The 18,164-nt window shown below is 40.9% G+C and overlaps 1 protein-coding gene across 2 annotated transcripts in view; it reads left to right on the forward strand.

The window, feature by feature from the left end:
- RHEB (Ras homolog, mTORC1 binding) overlaps nucleotides 1–14,350 on the forward strand; it is a 38,384-nt gene extending 24,034 nt beyond the window's left edge. Inside the window, exons 3-8 of one of the 2 annotated variants that reach the window (XM_086866003.1) lie at nucleotides 567–634; nucleotides 3,712–3,794; nucleotides 7,905–7,961; nucleotides 8,062–8,109; nucleotides 8,631–8,712; nucleotides 13,817–14,350. In XM_086866003.1, coding sequence (XP_086722129.1) covers nucleotides 567–634; nucleotides 3,712–3,794; nucleotides 7,905–7,961; nucleotides 8,062–8,109; nucleotides 8,631–8,712; nucleotides 13,817–13,909 — 431 coding nt within the window. In that variant the 3' untranslated portion in view covers nucleotides 13,910–14,350. The remainder of the gene's footprint in view (nucleotides 1–566; nucleotides 635–3,711; nucleotides 3,795–7,904; nucleotides 7,962–8,061; nucleotides 8,110–8,630; nucleotides 8,713–13,816) is intronic. The other variant, XM_086866007.1, reaches the window with a different exon arrangement.
- The last annotated feature ends 3,814 nt before the right edge of the window (nucleotides 14,351–18,164 follow it).

Genomic DNA, 18,164 nt, shown 5'->3' on the forward strand with positions numbered 1-18,164 from the left:
CATGGTGAACTTAGCTAATTGTCATCATTTAGGTTTAATATAATCATAAGTTCTCTGTGTGTTTTAGCCCCCAAAGATTTTTCCTTTTTTCAGTCCAGATCACTTACTTCATGGTATTTGCATTTAGGAAATTTATCTTGCTAAACTGCTTGGAAAGCAAGGAAAAGATCCTATAATAAGTTCAAACTTAGCTTTGATGCCAACTGAATTTAAGTGTCTTGTGTTACCACAAATTACGTTTGTCTGGATCTTGTAAAAATGCATGGAAATCCCCCTTTTTATTCCTCTTATTCCCTCTTTCTTTTTAAGAGAGCAAATAAGAAGCTGCTGCATCCAGTGTGAGAATCATCTGAAATTTCAAATCTTAAATTAAATTTCTGAGTTTTTCTATCTGCAATAGACTAGTTAAAAGTACAGTACCTGATCAACCTTTTATTGCTATTTAAAAACCTCTAACTGGAGTTCTTTTTCTTCATGCTTTGGCTGATGATAGCATGGACAAGTGACTTCTAATCTCTTCCTTGTGTGTAATTCTGACCTGATTATGTGTTTCTTGTTTGTTCTAGCTTTTACAAAACTGATCACAGTAAATGGCCAAGAATATCATCTTCAGCTGGTTGACACTGCTGGCCAGGTAAGTTAATCTTTCTTTGAATCTTTATTCCTAGTTATGACAACAGGTATTCATGCTCCTGTTGAGCTAAGTTGGTAGTGACTGTGCATTCAGAGGTGAAAGTTAAAAATGATCCTGACTTATTTAGACGCTAAAGAACTTTTTCTGTAGTGTTTAAAGGTTTTGGTTTGTGTTTTGTTACTGGGTTGTTTGTTTTTTTCCCTATCTATTGAATGAGTGCCTAAAAAAGGGAAGAGGAAACTACCTTAACTCTGATGTCCTAAAAGTTCTTCAGTAGCTTGTGTGATATTTAGAGAGTAAATGAGCAGTGTTGCTTTAGATGAAAAATGGCGCTTCAGTAAACCCTGGGGAAATTTTTCATGGCTTTTTCATATTTGTCTGCTCCAGCTACACTACCATGACTTGTATCCATGGAGCAGTCATGGGGAGCAGACAGATTCATGTAGGTGGTACTTACTGAGTTACCAATAAACTGCTGCAGTTTGTCTGCATTTTAACATGATGGTTCACGTTTGTGTCCGAGCTCCACATAATGACAGGGAGCAGGTGTCCTGCAGCGTGCTGGGGAGCTTTGGGAAGTGCAGGTGGTCATTATTTGCAGGTACAGGTGTTCATTACACAGTGTTGCTTGGCTGAACCCATGCACGAGAGTGCTGCATTATTTGAAAGACTATATTAGGGAAAAAAAACTCATCAGGGACCACTAAACCCCTGTATTTTTATACTAATTTTTTTTTTTTTGCTTACATGCTTTTGCCTTCCATGATCTCATACTATGCCTTTGGGTTTTTCCAAACCATCAGCAGTGTTAAACAATGTTAGTGTTGTAAAATACTCTGCCAGTACTTAAAGCTTTAAAGCTGCAGGATGCCTGCTCATAACTGACTCTTCAGAGGGGTTGGAGCTTTCTAGGTATGTTTGATTGCTTTCTTGGAAGAGAGCTGTGTGACTGGGGAATAGTCGTGCTGTATTTATATGGTGTCAGCCCTTGGTGCTTATCAGCAACATGTGTAATCACTCAGAGGTGTCTGAGCACACCACCAGCCACATGTCCTGGAGCAGGATTGCTGGATTGGGAATGCTCTGCTGAGGAGAGGGTGAGAGAGGGGCAAGCTGAGGAGTGTGAGCAGCAGAATGAGCTCCATAGGTGTCACTCACTGCCATTGTAAATGCACTTGCGTTACAGCTCCAATTGTATAGCGTAGTGATAAAAGAAAAATTCCTCTTTGAGGAGGAAATTGCTTTCTGAGAAGGCACTGTGACTCACCACTAACATACCTCTATTGCTGAGGATTGATTTAAAGTTATACAGTATTGTGGAACCTAAACAGCTTTTTTCCCAGCCTGTGGTTATTTTCAGATTTAATTCTTCATGGAACGATTTGAACTTTGATTTCTGGCACACAGGGTTAGAGGGGAGAGATGATGTTGGGTTGTGGAAGGCGTGGCTTGGACAGATTTATTTCTCAAGTCTGTTTTGCTTAATGGCCCATAGGGAGTCTTCATATGTATACAGCACATCAAGAATTGTATTGCAGATTTGTTACATACTTTTGAAAACCTGGCTATGGCTTGAAAAATTGTAGCAACATTATTTTATCACTTGACAAATTTCTTAATTTGACCCATAAGTTGCAGTGAGCATAGCAGCTTTCCTTCCATCTCCTAAAAAGCTAAAAATAAAGTCGTGAATTAGGCAGAGTTGAGATTAGGGTACTTAGTTTTCTTGGTATTCCTCCTCTGTCTTGTGCCTCTTTATTTTCCTGGTTATTTACTGAGCTTTATGCAGTACAGTTCAACAGGGGTCTTGATACAGAGTCACAGAAGAGGGGTGTAAAAGGAAATCTTACCTAACACCAAATTCCAGCTGGGGCAGTCCTGGGAAATTCCAGGTAAAATCAAGCCACTACAGAGTTGCACTTTCACCTTTTTTACACAGACTTAGCTCAGATCTCTTCTGTATTGACTTTGGGACATCACATCCAACTGGAGTGGTACTTTGGCATTTCAGAGGAGATGGGGGAGGGCTGCCCTCAGTGTGTAGCAATAAAGGCAGATGAGGGCAGCTTTTGCCAAGTGTTATTCTTTCAAACTTTTTTTGGCTGGATCTGTGAAGTTGATTTATAAAGAGTTTTTCCTCTTCTGCCAGTAAGGGAAGTTTGATTCCTTTTGGCTGTCTAGATTTAAGCTGTGTGATTGCACTGCTCCATCTGTTCAGCCATGACAATAACAGAGAGGTTTGATCTTCAGCTAAAATTAACATCTTCCAAAGCATAGGTTTAACAATCTGAGAACTCATACATTAGGAAGTATGGCTCTTGTCAAAATGGAAATGTTTCCTGGGAATTTCTATTGGAACGGGTTTTTAACATTGGATCCATAGTATTTGTGTTGCTTTACCTGCAATATGTCAGTCTGTTTTGTTTGCCTATTTGGTCAGTCCTTTTCTAGAGGGGTAATAAATTCACTGAGTAAAATTTCTGGTGGTTTTGCCTGTTTTTTTATTTATGTAAACACTTGTCCTATAATGTAACTTTCAGTTGTCATAAAGCAACTAATAACTGTGTTTTTTGCGTTTGATAAGCATTAGTTAGTAAGCCACTAATTATTCACTTCTTACTAGATTCCTTAGGTAATTTAGATGTGATCAGTGTCACTTGAAATTACAAACTGCTAAATCCTGTTGTCAGCTGTTGAAATTAAGATTTTGAAATGTATCACCAGCAAGATAAGAGGCATAATTGCTAATTAGTGGTGGGACGGAGTGGATGTTTTGTCCTAATACAAAGGGATAATTAAGCAGGATAAGAGGATTGGGAAGAGCTTCAGCTCATCCATAGTCTTAGAGGGAATAAACCATAAAAGCTGTAGATTAAACTGTAGAGCATACACATAGACTTACAGCTTTCACTTGGTTTGGTAAAGATGCCACATGTGACATTATGATGAAAAAATTCTTAAAATTCTACCTATACAAAATGTCGTAGAGATATGACCAATTTACCTGATGGTGATCTGATGGCATCAAGGTCTGAACTGTGGCACCCTTAATTTTAAATGCAATATTCCTTCCACAGGATGAATACTCCATATTTCCTCAGACGTACTCCATAGACATCAATGGCTACATTCTTGTTTATTCAGTCACGTCAATAAAAAGGTAATAAAATCTATTGTGTTCTTCTCTTTAAATATTTTCTGGGTTTAGCTCCTGCCTCTGCTATATTTTGTGTGATTATTTCAATTAATCTTGCTCCCTTAGAAGTATAGTAGGAGTGAATATTTATGTTTTTCCAGAAATGTCCCTCTAGACCCAAATGTCACAGAGACTTTGCAGGCTAATGTGGAAGGTACCATGTAAGAAATGAGACAGTCTTAAACTACATTGTTTTGAGGTGTAAGTTAAAGTACAAAGGATCGTTTCAGAAATAAGTAGAGTTCATTGCTCTTGCATCAGATACAAGGGCAGACATAAATACGAAGCTGAAGGGCACAGAACACTTGCTAGATCATTCCTTCAGCCTTGTGGCTTTTTACAGTACCTGAAATTCCTTTGACTTCTTGTATTGAATTGTCCTGATTAACCACAGAAATATTCATATAAACAGCAATTGATGACTTTGGACTGTAGATCTTCTCTTGGCATGCTGCTGCAAATAATCTCCCTGAAGGTTGTCCCAGAGCATCCCTCTTGTCCTTGCCGTTCCCTGTCCAGAGTCCATCGTACCTTGAGTCATGTGAGACACATCAAGCTTTTGTGTGGCTTTGTCATCTTCTGTTATTTCCTCCTTTCCTCTGGTCATCTTGTTTTGTTTAAATACTGCTTATTCTTGAATAGAAGTTGATTTTCTAATATTGTACAGCATCTTTATTAGGTCAGCTGAACATTTTCTGAAATTTTTGTTTGAAGAAAGTGATTAAGACCTTAGACCTTTCAGTCTCAGCAAGTACAAGAGAAGTTGATGTTTCCCTTCTACTTTCAAGGCAGCTGATGAGCTTTTTACAAGTGCTGAAGTGTTTCATATATTTTCATCTGAATCAAACAAAGCTGGTCATTTCAAGCTCTTTGATAGACTATCATAAAATACAGGTAAAGCAACTTGCCAGTTGGCTCTTTTTCCTTCTCAAAGGAAGGATACAGTCTGGCTATAAACTTCTGCTGCTTGCAAGTTCTTTAATGTTGAACACATTTCACAGTTGTTCATTCTTGGTTTTCATCTCCAGTTCTGAAGAAGAGAAGGGCAAGCACGTGTTAGGCTTTTGTGTGTCTAGAGATGCTAAACTATCAAACTCTGTTGGGTCGAGGTTTTTTAGTGGGAGGTTCAGTGTTGGTGCTGAGTAACTTGTATGAAATAGGAGTCAGTATTCTCTGCCTTAAGTAGACAATGCTCCACTCCTAAAGCAAATACAAAAAATCATTGATCAATGGGTGCTGTGAGGACAGAAGTGCCTTTGACTGAAACTGATGTACATCGCTCAGAGGATTCCGTGCTGTTCCCTGTTTGGCAGCTTAAGGACTTGTTCCTTCTCATCCACTCCATTCAATCAGTTAAACCAAGTTACGGTAAAAATACAAACAGGACAGACTAGCTTAAGGCTGTAGTTCAAAAGTCTTTTCATCAGTATTTAATCTTGATCAGTTTATTCCAAGTTTTTATAATTGTTGCTGTTTCTTCTTTAAAATTTCAAAATGTCCATGATCCTGTTTTGTTCAATTCCTTATGTTCTGTATCAAGACAGTGTTTAGGTGATAGGAAAGATCTTCCACAGAACTCTGGTAGCTTTGATGACTTGCCCAGACAATGAGATCAGTCATCACCTGTCCTGACTTCTGTCAAAGTGTGTATATTGATCCAAATATTGATCCAGCTGGGCGAGAGCTTTGACAGCAGACTTAATAGAAATGCTCTTTTCAGTTTCCAGCTTCCCTGCTAACCTCCAGTGGGAAGTTTAAATAGGACTTGAATGAAAGCTAATGCCCTAGATTTTTCTTATTCCCAGGCTCTAAGCAGCAAGGTTACTGGAAGGCTTTTGCTCTAGTTCAGCTTAATTAAATTCCAATTATGTATCTTGCTAGGTTCCATGATTTTGTGTAACACATTTATCTGACAGCTAGTAATGTGGGGTTTTTTTTGTATTTCACACATTGAGTTGTTTGCTGTAACCCATTTGCTTGACAGAACTGGAAGGGACCTCTTATAGTCTCCAAATCCCACAGTTTCACAGCTTGATGTGATGGTTCTATTTTTGGATTGGTCAGTCCTTGCTTCTTTTTGTCCTTCCTCTTTTCAACATTATTAATTTGGAAAGCTTTCTAGAACATTAATTGGTCAAGCTACTTTCATTCCTGGCAGTTCTTAGCAAGCTGTTTCTGTGTCAGAATTGTGTTGGAGTTTAAATAACACTTCTCCTGTGGTTTCCACCTTGGTTTGTTAACAAGGATCAGCTTTTTATTTGTAGTATTTTCACTAAAAAAAGAAGTTTGTGAACAATCTTACACAAGCAGATAGACACCCAAAGTGGGGCAATGGAGAGCCCAGGTTCAGGAGCTCCTGGCTGCATTGTACATGAGAGCCTCAGGCAAAGACTCGCTAGGGTGTGTTTTTGCGGTGTGGTTGTTTCTGGCTTAGCTGGAAACAACACACCTAATAGTGGAAAGGAAACTGTGATTGTACTGTCCTAGGGATTCAGTTAGCCTGTGGATAGGGTGCTAAGATCTTTCTCCTTGCTTCAGACTGAGAAACAGTTTTGTGGTCTGCAGCAGATGGGTTTTGGTAGCATTTTTATTCGTTCAGTTTGCAGGTTCACGTAGTTCTGTGTGTAGCGATGCTTCTCAACGCTTGTCACAGCCAAGCTCCATTCAGCTCTTACTTTCTTAATAATTATGAGCATCCAAGACCAGTTCTCAAGACTAGAATTTCACTAAAACTCTTTCAGCATAAGCTCCTTGTGTCCCTAAAGTCCTTTCACTGATTCCACGTTTTCCATTGATTCCACATTTTCCACGGTGTAATCTGTAGTATCCTGCTTGAGTTACCAGTAGCAATTTGTGCCGGACTAAGTCACGCTTCTGTTTACAAAGAACTCATTTTCTTGATTGGATACACTGAAACTATTAGCTGAGCATGGAGAAGCATTGTGTTCCACAGAGTCTCAGATATTATTGCTGGAGTCAGACAAATTTACCTACTTGACAGAAAATCCATCTTAAATGTGGTAGAGTTTATTGTTCTAGAAGTGAGAAGTTTTACTGCTTTGAATGGTGTTTTTAGGCACCAGGTCTTTGATTGCTCTGAGCTGGAAGTGTGTTTGAGTGCTGCTCTATTTTGAAGAGTTTCATTTCTAATTGAAATGCAGTACAAGTCAAGACACTGCCTGTAGCTAACAACCTTGGAAACTGGAAAAGTTTTGGTCCCTTTTCTGTTGTCTAGTTGCATGTCTCATCCCTGAGCTTATGCCTCTCTTAAATCCAAGTTGTGCACTTCATGTACCAGCATTTTTTCCATAGTGTAACCAGAGAAGTGCAACATCTGCTCTTCAACCCCACTTATAGCTTGTTCTCAAAAGTAGTAAATGTCAAATGCAGTGGATTTTGTTAGTGAGGTTTTTGACTTGATATTCTACAGTACTGCTTCTTACCTCCTGTCATCCAAACTTCACCAACATGGTAGAGGAACAGAATATTTGAGTAATCACTGTTTCAGTGCCATCTTGCAGATCAGTTTACTCACTTTCCAGAAAATTAGAATTTTAGCTCTTTTTGGCTTTTACATAAATAAACTTAATTATTATTATTTATTAGTAGTAGTAATTATTTCATATTAAATATATGAACAAAATATTCATTAAAAACAATGTGTTCTTTTAAGATGGAGCTTGCCTAACTAATTACTTTTTCTTTCAATTTGCTTTAATTTGACATACTCATCCAGGACTGTTGGACTGCAGCAGTTAAATTTCTCACTGCAGATACAAACCAGATGAGTGGTGGGAGGGACTTGGGATGATTCTGTGTTAGATGCATCAGTCCTAGATAATATTATTTATTTCTGCAAATACCATAACTGGGGAGGCTGTAAGGGTAGGCTCAGGCTGGTCTCTGCTGCTGCTGGGACCAGTTTGCTGCTGTTACACATTCCAGCATCTGTGTAGTTGTGCATACATAGAGTAAGTTTTAAACACAACCTACATATGCATTTAATTGCTTGTGTATTGGGTATTGAGGATAAACATCAGAGTGCATGTGTGACTTCATCCCTTTATTTTGCAGTTTTGAAGTGATAAAAGTTATCCATGGCAAGTTATTGGATATGGTGGGAAAAGTCCAGTAAGTAGTGACACTTTCATCTCATTTCATTGCAGGCATGTTGCTAGTGCTTTGTTCAGTATACTGTAACTGTTCTGAAGTTCTGAACTTTCTTTCACAGAATACCCATTATGCTGGTTGGAAATAAAAAAGACCTGCATATGGAACGGTATGTGAACTCCAGAATGTGGGAAATGCAAGGCAGCAGCCTGCATTCCTGTGGCTGCAGCGCGCTGGGTTTATTCTTGGCTTTCCAGAGCTAAAATCAAATTTTAGGTCAAAATAAGTTACTGGCAAAGGAATTGTGTTCAGAATGTGAACTACGAGCCATGAACTTCTGTTGTAATGTTGATTTTTGCAGTGAGGTTCCAGGGACAGTCATTTAACACTCTGGTTTTTTTTCAAAGTAAGTAACAGAAGTGTATTTGTCATAGCAGTAATACCAGATATTACAGATTATGAAAACAAAGCAATACTTTGGGACAACTGCTTTTCTGGGTCACAGAGCAGTTTTACCTGGCCCAGAAGTGCATTTGACAGCAGCCAAAAGCAAATGCTTTGGATCAGACTTCACAAGACATTCCTATTACAATACACTTAAGTGTTTTGGTACTCTGAGGTATTTTTTAACATATCAGATTCCAATTCTTCTGCAAGTTATAAGAAAGATATTTTTCTTTCTCTGGTCAGGGTGATCAGCTATGAAGAAGGGAAAGCTTTAGCAGAATCCTGGAATGCAGCTTTCTTGGAATCTTCTGCTAAAGAAAATCAGGTAATGGATTTAAGAGTCACTTTATTCAAATAGCAGTGTAATGGATGACTCAGAGTTTCACTAAATAAAGGAAGCTAAAATAGTTGCATGCGCTGTACAGATATTTTGTGTAGATGGAAGCAGAACGACTGTCTGCACTCAGGTATATGTACACAAGTTTTTCCCTGCAAGTGTCAATGGGAGGAGGAAGTGAAAGAACTTCAGCTTTCACTGAACATATCAGAACACTTAGTAACAAACTCATATCCATGAGGTGGGTGGAACAGGGTCTTTCACCTTAAACAGGAGTCACTTCTGGCAGAGCAGTGAAGGTGGTGTAAGAGGATGAACCCTTGTGTTTTAAGGTGCTGGGCAGGCTGAGTGGCTCTAATGGGGGAATAATCATTTTGTCTGATTATGGTCAACAATAGTACAAGTTACTTGAGTAAAGTTGGATTTTTCTCTGAAAGAAAAACTTGGATTATTTTTTTGCTATGTGATATAGAACACTTGGAGTTAATTTATCAGTATTTCTGTTTCTGGCTAAGACTTGCATTAACCTTGTCAAAACGGCATATGATGGAAGCATGAAATTTCTCAATATCTTCTCTCTATTCTGGAGAGCTTCAAATGCATACCAGAGGAAATTAAACTGACAGTGTAAAGAATAAACCTGTTAAAAATATCTGGTCTTTTTTTCCACCCCTTTAAATAGTTTAATACTTCTGGATTAGGCAAAGCTGTTGCCTATGCTCTCTTTCATTTGGCATATGTTCTCAATGTGTAACACCACAGCAATCCATATCCAGCAGAAAAATATCTTACTGATAACTTTCCTGGAGTTTTTATTGTTCTTGAACCAAGGAGAAAAATGTCATGTTTATTTTTGTAAAGAAGCTACAAGCTTTGTAGGATGCTTGTTATATCCTGTATGTTAACTTGCTGCAGTGACAAAGTCCCCTGTACTGCCAGGTATTTGTGTTCCTGCATTAAGTTAAGCTCCCAGCTGGAGTTTATATATCAAATGTGGTACCCTTCAGGGAAATCAGAATGGCAGTTGTATGTCAGATAGTCAAAATCCTGGACAGTCCTGGACAAATCCCACAAAAAGAATTCAGAAGTCCTGTGCATTCTGGCTGTCAAAGATCTTCCTTTCTGCAGGATCCTTCAGAACAGTGATCACAGGTTGCTGTAAATTCCATCCCTCTGCATTTAGGAGCAGGTTGTTAGAGGCCTGAACACAATTCCTGCATCATGCCTGCTATATAATACACTTGGATACACTTGGTAAATTTGTCCATCTTCAGAAGTCTGGCAGATCAGATGTCACTTCTGAGACAGGTGCCCACAGCATGTGACCATCCTTCAGGCTCTCTGGCGTGTTTCCTTTGGAGGCTTGGGACGTGTGGAATAAAGTGGGAAGGAGCCCAACACTGGCACAGCTGCCTCAGTCTTCTCACACATCTCCAGCTCTGAAGAGGTGGAAGATTGAGTTTTGAGAGCCAAGTGTGGAGTCTGGAGTTGTAAGGTGCTGGGGGAGAAGGAGACACCAGGCATTGTAACATCCCTCCCTGTGAGTTGGAGCAGTAACACTTCTGAACTCATTTGGGTTTTCTCCTCCAAATCCTAATGTGACAGGATTAAAAGAGCTGATACATAGACTTCTGTCAGGACAGGGTATCTTCTCTTACTCTCAAGCTGTGTCTGGTCGGGGGGGGGGGAAGGGTTTGTTTTGAACTGGGTAACAAGCTGTTTTGTCATTTTCCTGGTACTGAGTGTTCACCTTATATAAGCCAACATTGCTGGAAAAAGAAGTTGGTTGGCACTTTCTGTATCGAGGTTCATCCAAATAATCACCTGTACTGGCTTGGTACTGCAAATGTAACTTGACTATCCAGATTAATTCCAAACTTCTTCCAAAAGTGCTTCAGCTTCTGTTTGCTTAACAGAAAGCTGGTTTATGCTTTAGGCATGAGCTAAACTGGATGAGGGATTTGGAACCTGAGCAGAGAGTTCAAAGCTTCTTGACTGAGGGTATATCTGTTAATTCTCTCTGAAACCAAGACCCATCTGTATTTGGAGGATTTGGAGCAGAAATGTGACAATTTCTGGTGTGCTGGTCTGAGAGTGGTTGTGTACATGATGCTGTTCACAGTGGTGAGGAGAAGGGGGTGTCCCTGATAGCAAAGGCTTTTTCCCTCTTTTCTACCTTTCTGCTTTAACCCCTCTAAAAATCCATTTTGAAGCATCTGTGAGAGTCCATGGAGCATAAATAACCAAATTACACTGGGCAATTGAAATAGTTCTATAGATTAACTTAAACAAACTGCCTATTCTGCAGAGAGTTATCAAAAGATAACACATCCCAGAAGTGGCATGACTTGGAGTAGATGGAAAGTGAGAGAGGCAAAGATCAAAGCTGCGGTGATGATAAATGATAGTGGCTGGCAGGAGTTCTCAAGGTCAGATAAACTTGAGTATGTGCCAGTTCCTCCAGACATGTGTGACCTGGTAGGACTTTGGGAGGAGTCTGCATATCACCAGCACATCAGTCATCAAGGGAAATCCCTGGGCTTTGGGAAGGCAGTCCTGACACTTAATGGAAAAGACTCTCTGTGATGACTGCTGGGCTGTTGTTGTCATATCTTCTTAAGATGCTTAATTATTACCAGACATCTTGAACTGCTTCAGCTAACTTCAGGAATTTCAAGTTTTTTTCTTGTGGAATTCCCTAGGCAGTAATAGAGTGCTTCATCTTAATCCTGGTGCAGTAAAGTCACTCTTGAAAATACAGCCAGAATCCAAAGTGGTCTTAAACCCAGGTGAAGCTAGAAGCCAACTTCTACTGGAAGAATTTAGGAAGTAACAAGCAACTAAATTGTGTTCATCCAGTTATGCAACATGCATTAGATAAACTGCATAAGGAGCAAGGAGGTAGCAAAAAATTTGTTTCTTACCAAAATGGAGCTCTCTTAAAAAATAATTGCTTGGTTGTACTTCTTTTTTCAAGGGCAGCTTCGTCTTGGAGCTCAGAAGATGCATTGCTTAGTAAATGCTTCAGAGTAGTTTGGAATCCAGGGATCTGGCATGTTTGGAATGGCAAAGGACAGGGAGAAAAAACCATCTTTTACCTGGCTATTGTTCAAATTCCTGTGCCCAGTTCTGTGCTAGGATAAATCAGTAGTGTGAACAGCTGAGAGTTTCCTCCTTGAAATAACAAAACACTTGCCAAAGGGTGACTCCAGCACTGTGGGCTGGATTTGGGTGGTTGCACCCTCCTGCTGGCTCCTGGCAGCACATTCGTGCCCGTGCAGGGAATCTGCCTCCCGAGCTGCCTGCCCTGCTCACACCAAGGGCACATCTGCAGCAGCAGCTGAGCCTCTGGTGTCCCCTGCTCACTGCTGGGCTCTGTGGGCAGCAGGTGTTGCCCAGGCTGGCATCTCTTCTGTTTGCTCTGGGAGAAAGGTAGAGGGAAAAGCCAGATGGCTTCCTGTGGGCTGGGTGTGACCCACATTCCATAATTGGACCATATGGAGGCAGATGCATATAAAGTCTGGCTGCATCCTTTATTCCTTGTCACAAAACATCTTCCTGTGTTGTTTAAAGGGTCAGTCTAAAACTCTTCAGCACGTTTGAGCTGAATTACAAATTCCAAGGCGTTCACTGTAGGACAGTAATTAAATCTTCCCAGTGAATCTGTATTTTCTGTGAAATGAATTAACATACCCTGTGAACTCCTACATCTTACTGCTTCAAACAGCTCATCTTTGACGGAATGTACAGCCTTTTGGTTGACAGAGTAAGTTGTGGAGTTTTAATGGGTGCTGTGACACATGGGCAAAAAGAACTTCAGTGTTAAAACGAAACCATTGAAAATTTTGACTCTAAGAAAATGATGGTGCAGTATATTTGTAAATCAGTGCACCACCAGGTTTTGATTAAGGGAAACTTGTCATTAGTGGAAGCAGTTTGATAGCAACTGCAGTCCTGGCCATGGTTCTCCTAAAGTCTTAATTTGCCCAGGAAATGTGTTGTATCATTACTGAACTAACGAGCCAGTTCTGTCAGGTTCTGTTGGGATTGCAGGAAACTCCATTATATGGAGGAATACCCTATTTTCCAGCTGCTGAAGTACTTTAAATAGTTCCAGGGATCATACTGTGCACAAACAGTATATATGTGGGAAACTTGAACATTAAATCTAATCTTGTTAAAATTGCTGTGGGGCTTCAGTCAATGAGATTAATTTGGAAGTGATCCAGTTAAGAATTATGTCTTGTGGAGGTGGAAAAACATCTGTTAAATCAGAGTATGTAGCCATAAATCACAGGGTGCTCTTCAGCCTGCTGATTAAAACCAGCAAACCCCCCTTTTTATTCTCTTTCTAGCATGACTACTTTTACATAAATACTTTCCTGTGCTTGGAATTCCTGAAGTAGATGGCCAGAGGTTGAATCAGATGGTGGCCTGAGATGGTCAGGGGACCATTTCCAAGCTGAAGATGCACACATTGAAGCTCTAGTCATGCAGCTCAGGTTATTTAAAATGTAACCCCTTTTCTCTCAGGAGGTCTTTATCAAAGGATATTGCTTAATATTAGTGATAGTTCAGTCTGTGCTTTCCCCTTGTGTCCTTGCACCGTGTCTAATACTGATCTTACTCATAGGGACAATGAGAAAATCAAGTGTAATAAAGTCACCCCTTATACTGAGCTGTGCAAAGTCAGTGTTGAGACCTGAAAAATCTGCTGCCTTCTGTAATTGTTCCTTATCTTAAAGATTACTGAGAGCAAACGGATTGGTTTATTTTCTGGAGCAGCACAGCATCCAAACGTTCTGTGCTGTCAGTCACCAGGGCAGGCTCACCAGGCAAAGTGAGGTGATTACAGTTATTAGCTCTGTTGTGAATCTGGCTCAGTTTCCTGCCGAGGATTGCTGTGGATAGAGGTTTGCACTTCCCTTTGAAACCAAAATTACTGTGTTTGCCCTCCTCACTTTTGGAATAAGCATTGGATGTGAGTTTATCTGCTGATGTAGTTGGTGAAACTGCTAACATTTTTTCAGTTGTTCTTTCAGTAAGTGGGCAGTCCCCCCTTCCCTCCTAATGGTGTGCTCTCTCTTTGCAGACTGCCGTTGATGTTTTTAAGAGGATAATTTTGGAGGCAGAAAAAATCGATGGGGCAGCTTCACAAGGGAAGTCTTCATGCTCAGTAATGTAATTCCACTGCAGAACCTGAAAACACTGGGAATACATTCTACCTGAAGAAGCAAAACTGCCCATTATCTTTAAGGATAAACTATGCTTCTTTTTTTTTTTTTTTTTTTTCCTTTTTTTAATTTTATTTTTTTTCTTCTGTTAACCTGAAAGATAAACAGTTGGTTTGGAGCCTTTCCCTTCAGATTATGTTAAACTCTGACTCCTGTGCAAATGGCTTCACTTCCATTTTCAAATTTTAAGCAATCATATTTTCAATTTATATATTGTATTTCTTAATATTATGACCAAGAATTTTACTGGCATTAATTTTTCAGTGTAGTTTGTTGGTTAGAATAATCATCAAAATGAAGCATATTGTTACACTACTATTAACTAGGCTTGGATATCAGTGTTTCTTTGTGTTAAATGTATACTTGTAAATAAAATAGCTGCAAACCTTAAATGTTCTGTTTATAATTTTTTGTTGATTACTCCATATCAAGGTTTTTTTTTTTGGTTTGTTTTTTTTTTTGTGAAAAATGTTCACCTGCTGACCTTAAGAGGAGGCGTGAGATCCTTGGAGCCAATGGATTGTTTGACTGTTGCTTGGGAAGTTGTTTGCGAGTGATCCCAAACGTTTTTGCTACTGGAACTCCAGGGTGGCCAAGCAGCTCTGCTTTGCTTTGTGCCCGGTCACGGGAAGGAGAGACAAGTGCCAGCTTTATTTGGAAGGGAAGTCCTGGGTTTCAGTCAGAACCTGCTCTGTGTTTTTCCTCTGTAACCACTGAGTAAAGGGTGCGCAGAGCCACCCCGAGTTCCTGCGCTGCGGACTGTTCACGTGGACTTGTGACTGGGAGTGCTGTCAGGATGGAGTGGATTTATTCAGGTCACGAGCGTAGACTTGTTAAGAGAACAAAAATGTCATTTAAAATAAATTGCACGTCCTGAACAAATCAGTGTGGGCTGTTTGTTGTGAATTCCTGTGCTCCTGGTAGAGGTGAGCGGCCTCCTGCTGCCTGGCCATGCACAGTTCAGGGCTCCTGCACAGCTTTCTCTGACCAACTCCAAGCTTTTCCTTGGCTTTTGGACTGGAGGCTTAGCAAACCGTAATCTTTCAAGTCTGGTAACAAACTACTACTCTATATTTAAAAAATTTGCAGTTGACCTACTTTGTATCGAACAGCAGAACAAAACCCAAAACAGTAAAAACAAACAAGGCTGACTTGGGGAACAGCTAATTAAATGAAGTGTTTAGCCTGCATTTTTGTGTTCATTTGAAAACTTAATTTCTGACAGGAGTACATAGGAAAGTTGGAGTGTTTTTGCAACCAGGATTCCAGTCTGTGCTAAAATCTAGAAATCAAGCATTTGGTTCTTCATTTTCTTTGTGTGCTTGTTCCCTCATATGATATAAAAAATGGTCTAAACCTCTCAACAGTGTATATAGGAAAGCCTGGTATTTTCTTTGGTCCTCATGAGAGTAACTGGTAAAAAAAAAATTGCCCTTTTTCTCCACTTAGGATATTTCCCAGTGTTTCTGAAAACCTTGTTTTCCATGAATTCTCACACCTTGTGCCAAGCACAGGTTGAGTAGCTGGAAGATTGTTACGCACGATGGATTGCTGGAGTTCAGCAGGGAGCTCATTCAGGGAAACGAGTCCATGCTTTGACTTGGGAGCCAGACTGAGCTGGGGCTGTTTGCTGCCCAAGAACCTGCAGCACTGGAGCGAGGGTAGCTTGGCTCTGGAGGAAGGGCTGAGGCTGCAGGGCATGGCTGGAGGAGCCCAGCTTGGGTGTGTCAGTTCAGAGTGATCCTTCAGTGCCCCATCCCAGGCACTGATGAGCTGTTGCGTGACCCGAGGCTGTGGCGTTGCATCACGGACACAGTGTTGTGTTCTGCGTCACAGGTGGAAATTCTGGAGTAAAACAAACCTCAGTGACCACATCTGCCCTGTTTTTTTGTCAAAAAAACCTGGCTGCAGGTGTACTGGCATCAGTCTAACCCCAGTTGCTGCATTGCTTCTTGAGGTGTGCCAGCTGCTAAGAGTTTTAAAGGAGATGCATAAGGGCACGTGCAGTTTAACAGTCTGGGGTAACTCAGGTCCTGCCCTCCAGTGGTGAGGCTTTCCAAAAGGGCTTAAAGGCAAGTGCAGATTCTCTGGATGATTTGTAGTGGGAATTTCTGAGACTTGAAAGGAACATTTCACAATGCCATGTAGTGATAGGACAAGGGAAAATGGCTTCAAACTGCAAGGGAGTAGGTTTAGAGTAATAAAAAAATTCTTAAGGGCAGTGATACACTGGAACAGGCTGCCCAGAGTTTATGGATGCTCCACAAAGCCAGAATGGATGGGGCTTTGAGCAACCTCAAAGCAGAAAGTGAACCTGCCCATGGCAGGGGGGTTGGAACTTGGATGGGCTTTTGGGTCCCTTCCAGCTCAGTTAATGTACTCAGCACAGAGAGATGTGTACTGCTCTTGCATTTTCCATAATAGCTGAACAATTGAACTCATCCACATATGTTGTTCCCTTCTTCCTCTTTCTGCTTCATCCAGTAAAAAATGGAAATTATTCCACTTGTCCAAGCCTTTCTCTGCTAATAAGATCTAAAGACCAGCCATGTGCAATAGTCTTGCAGTTCTGCTGAAATGTGTAGTTAAGCATGATCAGTGAATTCCTCCTCATCCTTGGCTGCAGAGATTTCACCTGGCTTCTCAGGATGGCACCTTCAGCAGCTGGAGTCTAACAGGGTCCCCGGGGAAGCCTTGTGCTTCTTTGTACTGAGCTGGCACAGGTTGGATTTTCACCCTGACAGCCCTGAAGGTGGGGAGGGGCTGGGCAGTTGTGGAAGTCCTGTTAGGTACAGGTACAGAATAATGCTTTGTAGCAAACTGCTGCTTTCCTTGATGAATTTATACAGTCTTGTATAAGTTCTCTGATCCAGGCTAGGAAAAGAATTATGTAGACTTAATAACTTCATTCTTCAGCGATGATAATTTGCAAAAGTAAAAGGGCAAAAGTCCTTTTCCTGTTGAGAAAATGAGCAAAATTTTTTTACTGTGAGGTTGAGCACAGTCCACCAGTTTCCCACCTTGGACATACTCAAAAGCCACTTGGACATGGTCCCAAGCAACCTGCTCTGGGTGATCCTGCTTGAACAGGGGTTGGGCCAAGTGTCTTCCAGGGGTGCCTGCTGATCCCAGCCATTCTGTGGTTATGTGAAGATTAACTATTCTAAGTCATGTTAAACTCTCATTGACTTGTGTGGATTTACAATGCCCTGGTTTGGAAGTGACTCCTGCCTTGTTTGTGCCCCTGTCCAACTCCTTGCTTTGCTGTGTGAATAATCCTGAGTCCCAGGGCTGGAGCTGCCCATCTCCAAGCTGCCGTGCCTGGAAATGCTGAGGATGAATAAGTCAGTGGGGCAGGTGAGCTCAGCAGGGGCAGGATGGACTGCAGGTGCCAAATAAATTAATGAGCCTTCTTTTTCCTGTTCTTTCCATGCCTAACAAAGTTTGTCCCTACCTGGTTAACTCCATGACAGGGAATTTGGGGAGCTGGCTCTGGGTCTGTGGAACCTTCTTTGTAATGCTTCTTCCCACCTTCTGTAAAGGGTTGGTGAGTCCTTGGTAGAGAATAAAAAAGCTGGAAAATTGTTTTCATTGTTCCTGTGTGCCTGCAGTAGCTGTGCTGTCATATCTGGACAAGGTGCAGATGTCCCAGGTGCTGTGCGAGCGCAGTGCAGGTGGTGATGATGTGCCCAGGCTTGCTGGGCTTACCCTGCTAATTAACACTGCTGAGCCTCTCCAGAAGGAGAAATCAACAGCTTCTAATTAGCCCTTATGTAATCAGGACTGCTCATCTTCAAAGTGTTTTGCTAATAGTGACTCATCTTCACAACTTCATCTAATAAGGTCAAAATTGCTCCCTTTTGACAACAGGAGAGATGGAGTGAAAACCTTTGCACAGATCACTTCAACTATTGTGAGTATGCAGAAGTGTGACTGAACTGGTCTGGGTGATGGGTGTTCTTAACATCCAGCTTTTCCTTGCATTTCCTGTTCCCCTACTGGAACTTTTTTGAAATACAATGAAAACTGAAAGGATTTCACACCCCAGGCTTTCTGAGACTTTCCAAAGTCCCATCTCAGTCAGATGCTGAGGTGTGTGATGATCCCTGGACAGAATATTACTGAAAACAGGACCATAATTGGCTACACCTGACCAGCAGGTCCCCTCTCCAAGGTGAGGAGCTGTTTTTCCTAGCAGAAACCTGG

Source organism: Cyanistes caeruleus, chromosome 1, assembly GCF_971803275.1.
Source record: "Cyanistes caeruleus chromosome 1, bCyaCae1.hap1.1, whole genome shotgun sequence".
Lineage (NCBI taxonomy): Eukaryota > Metazoa > Chordata > Aves > Passeriformes > Paridae > Cyanistes > Cyanistes caeruleus.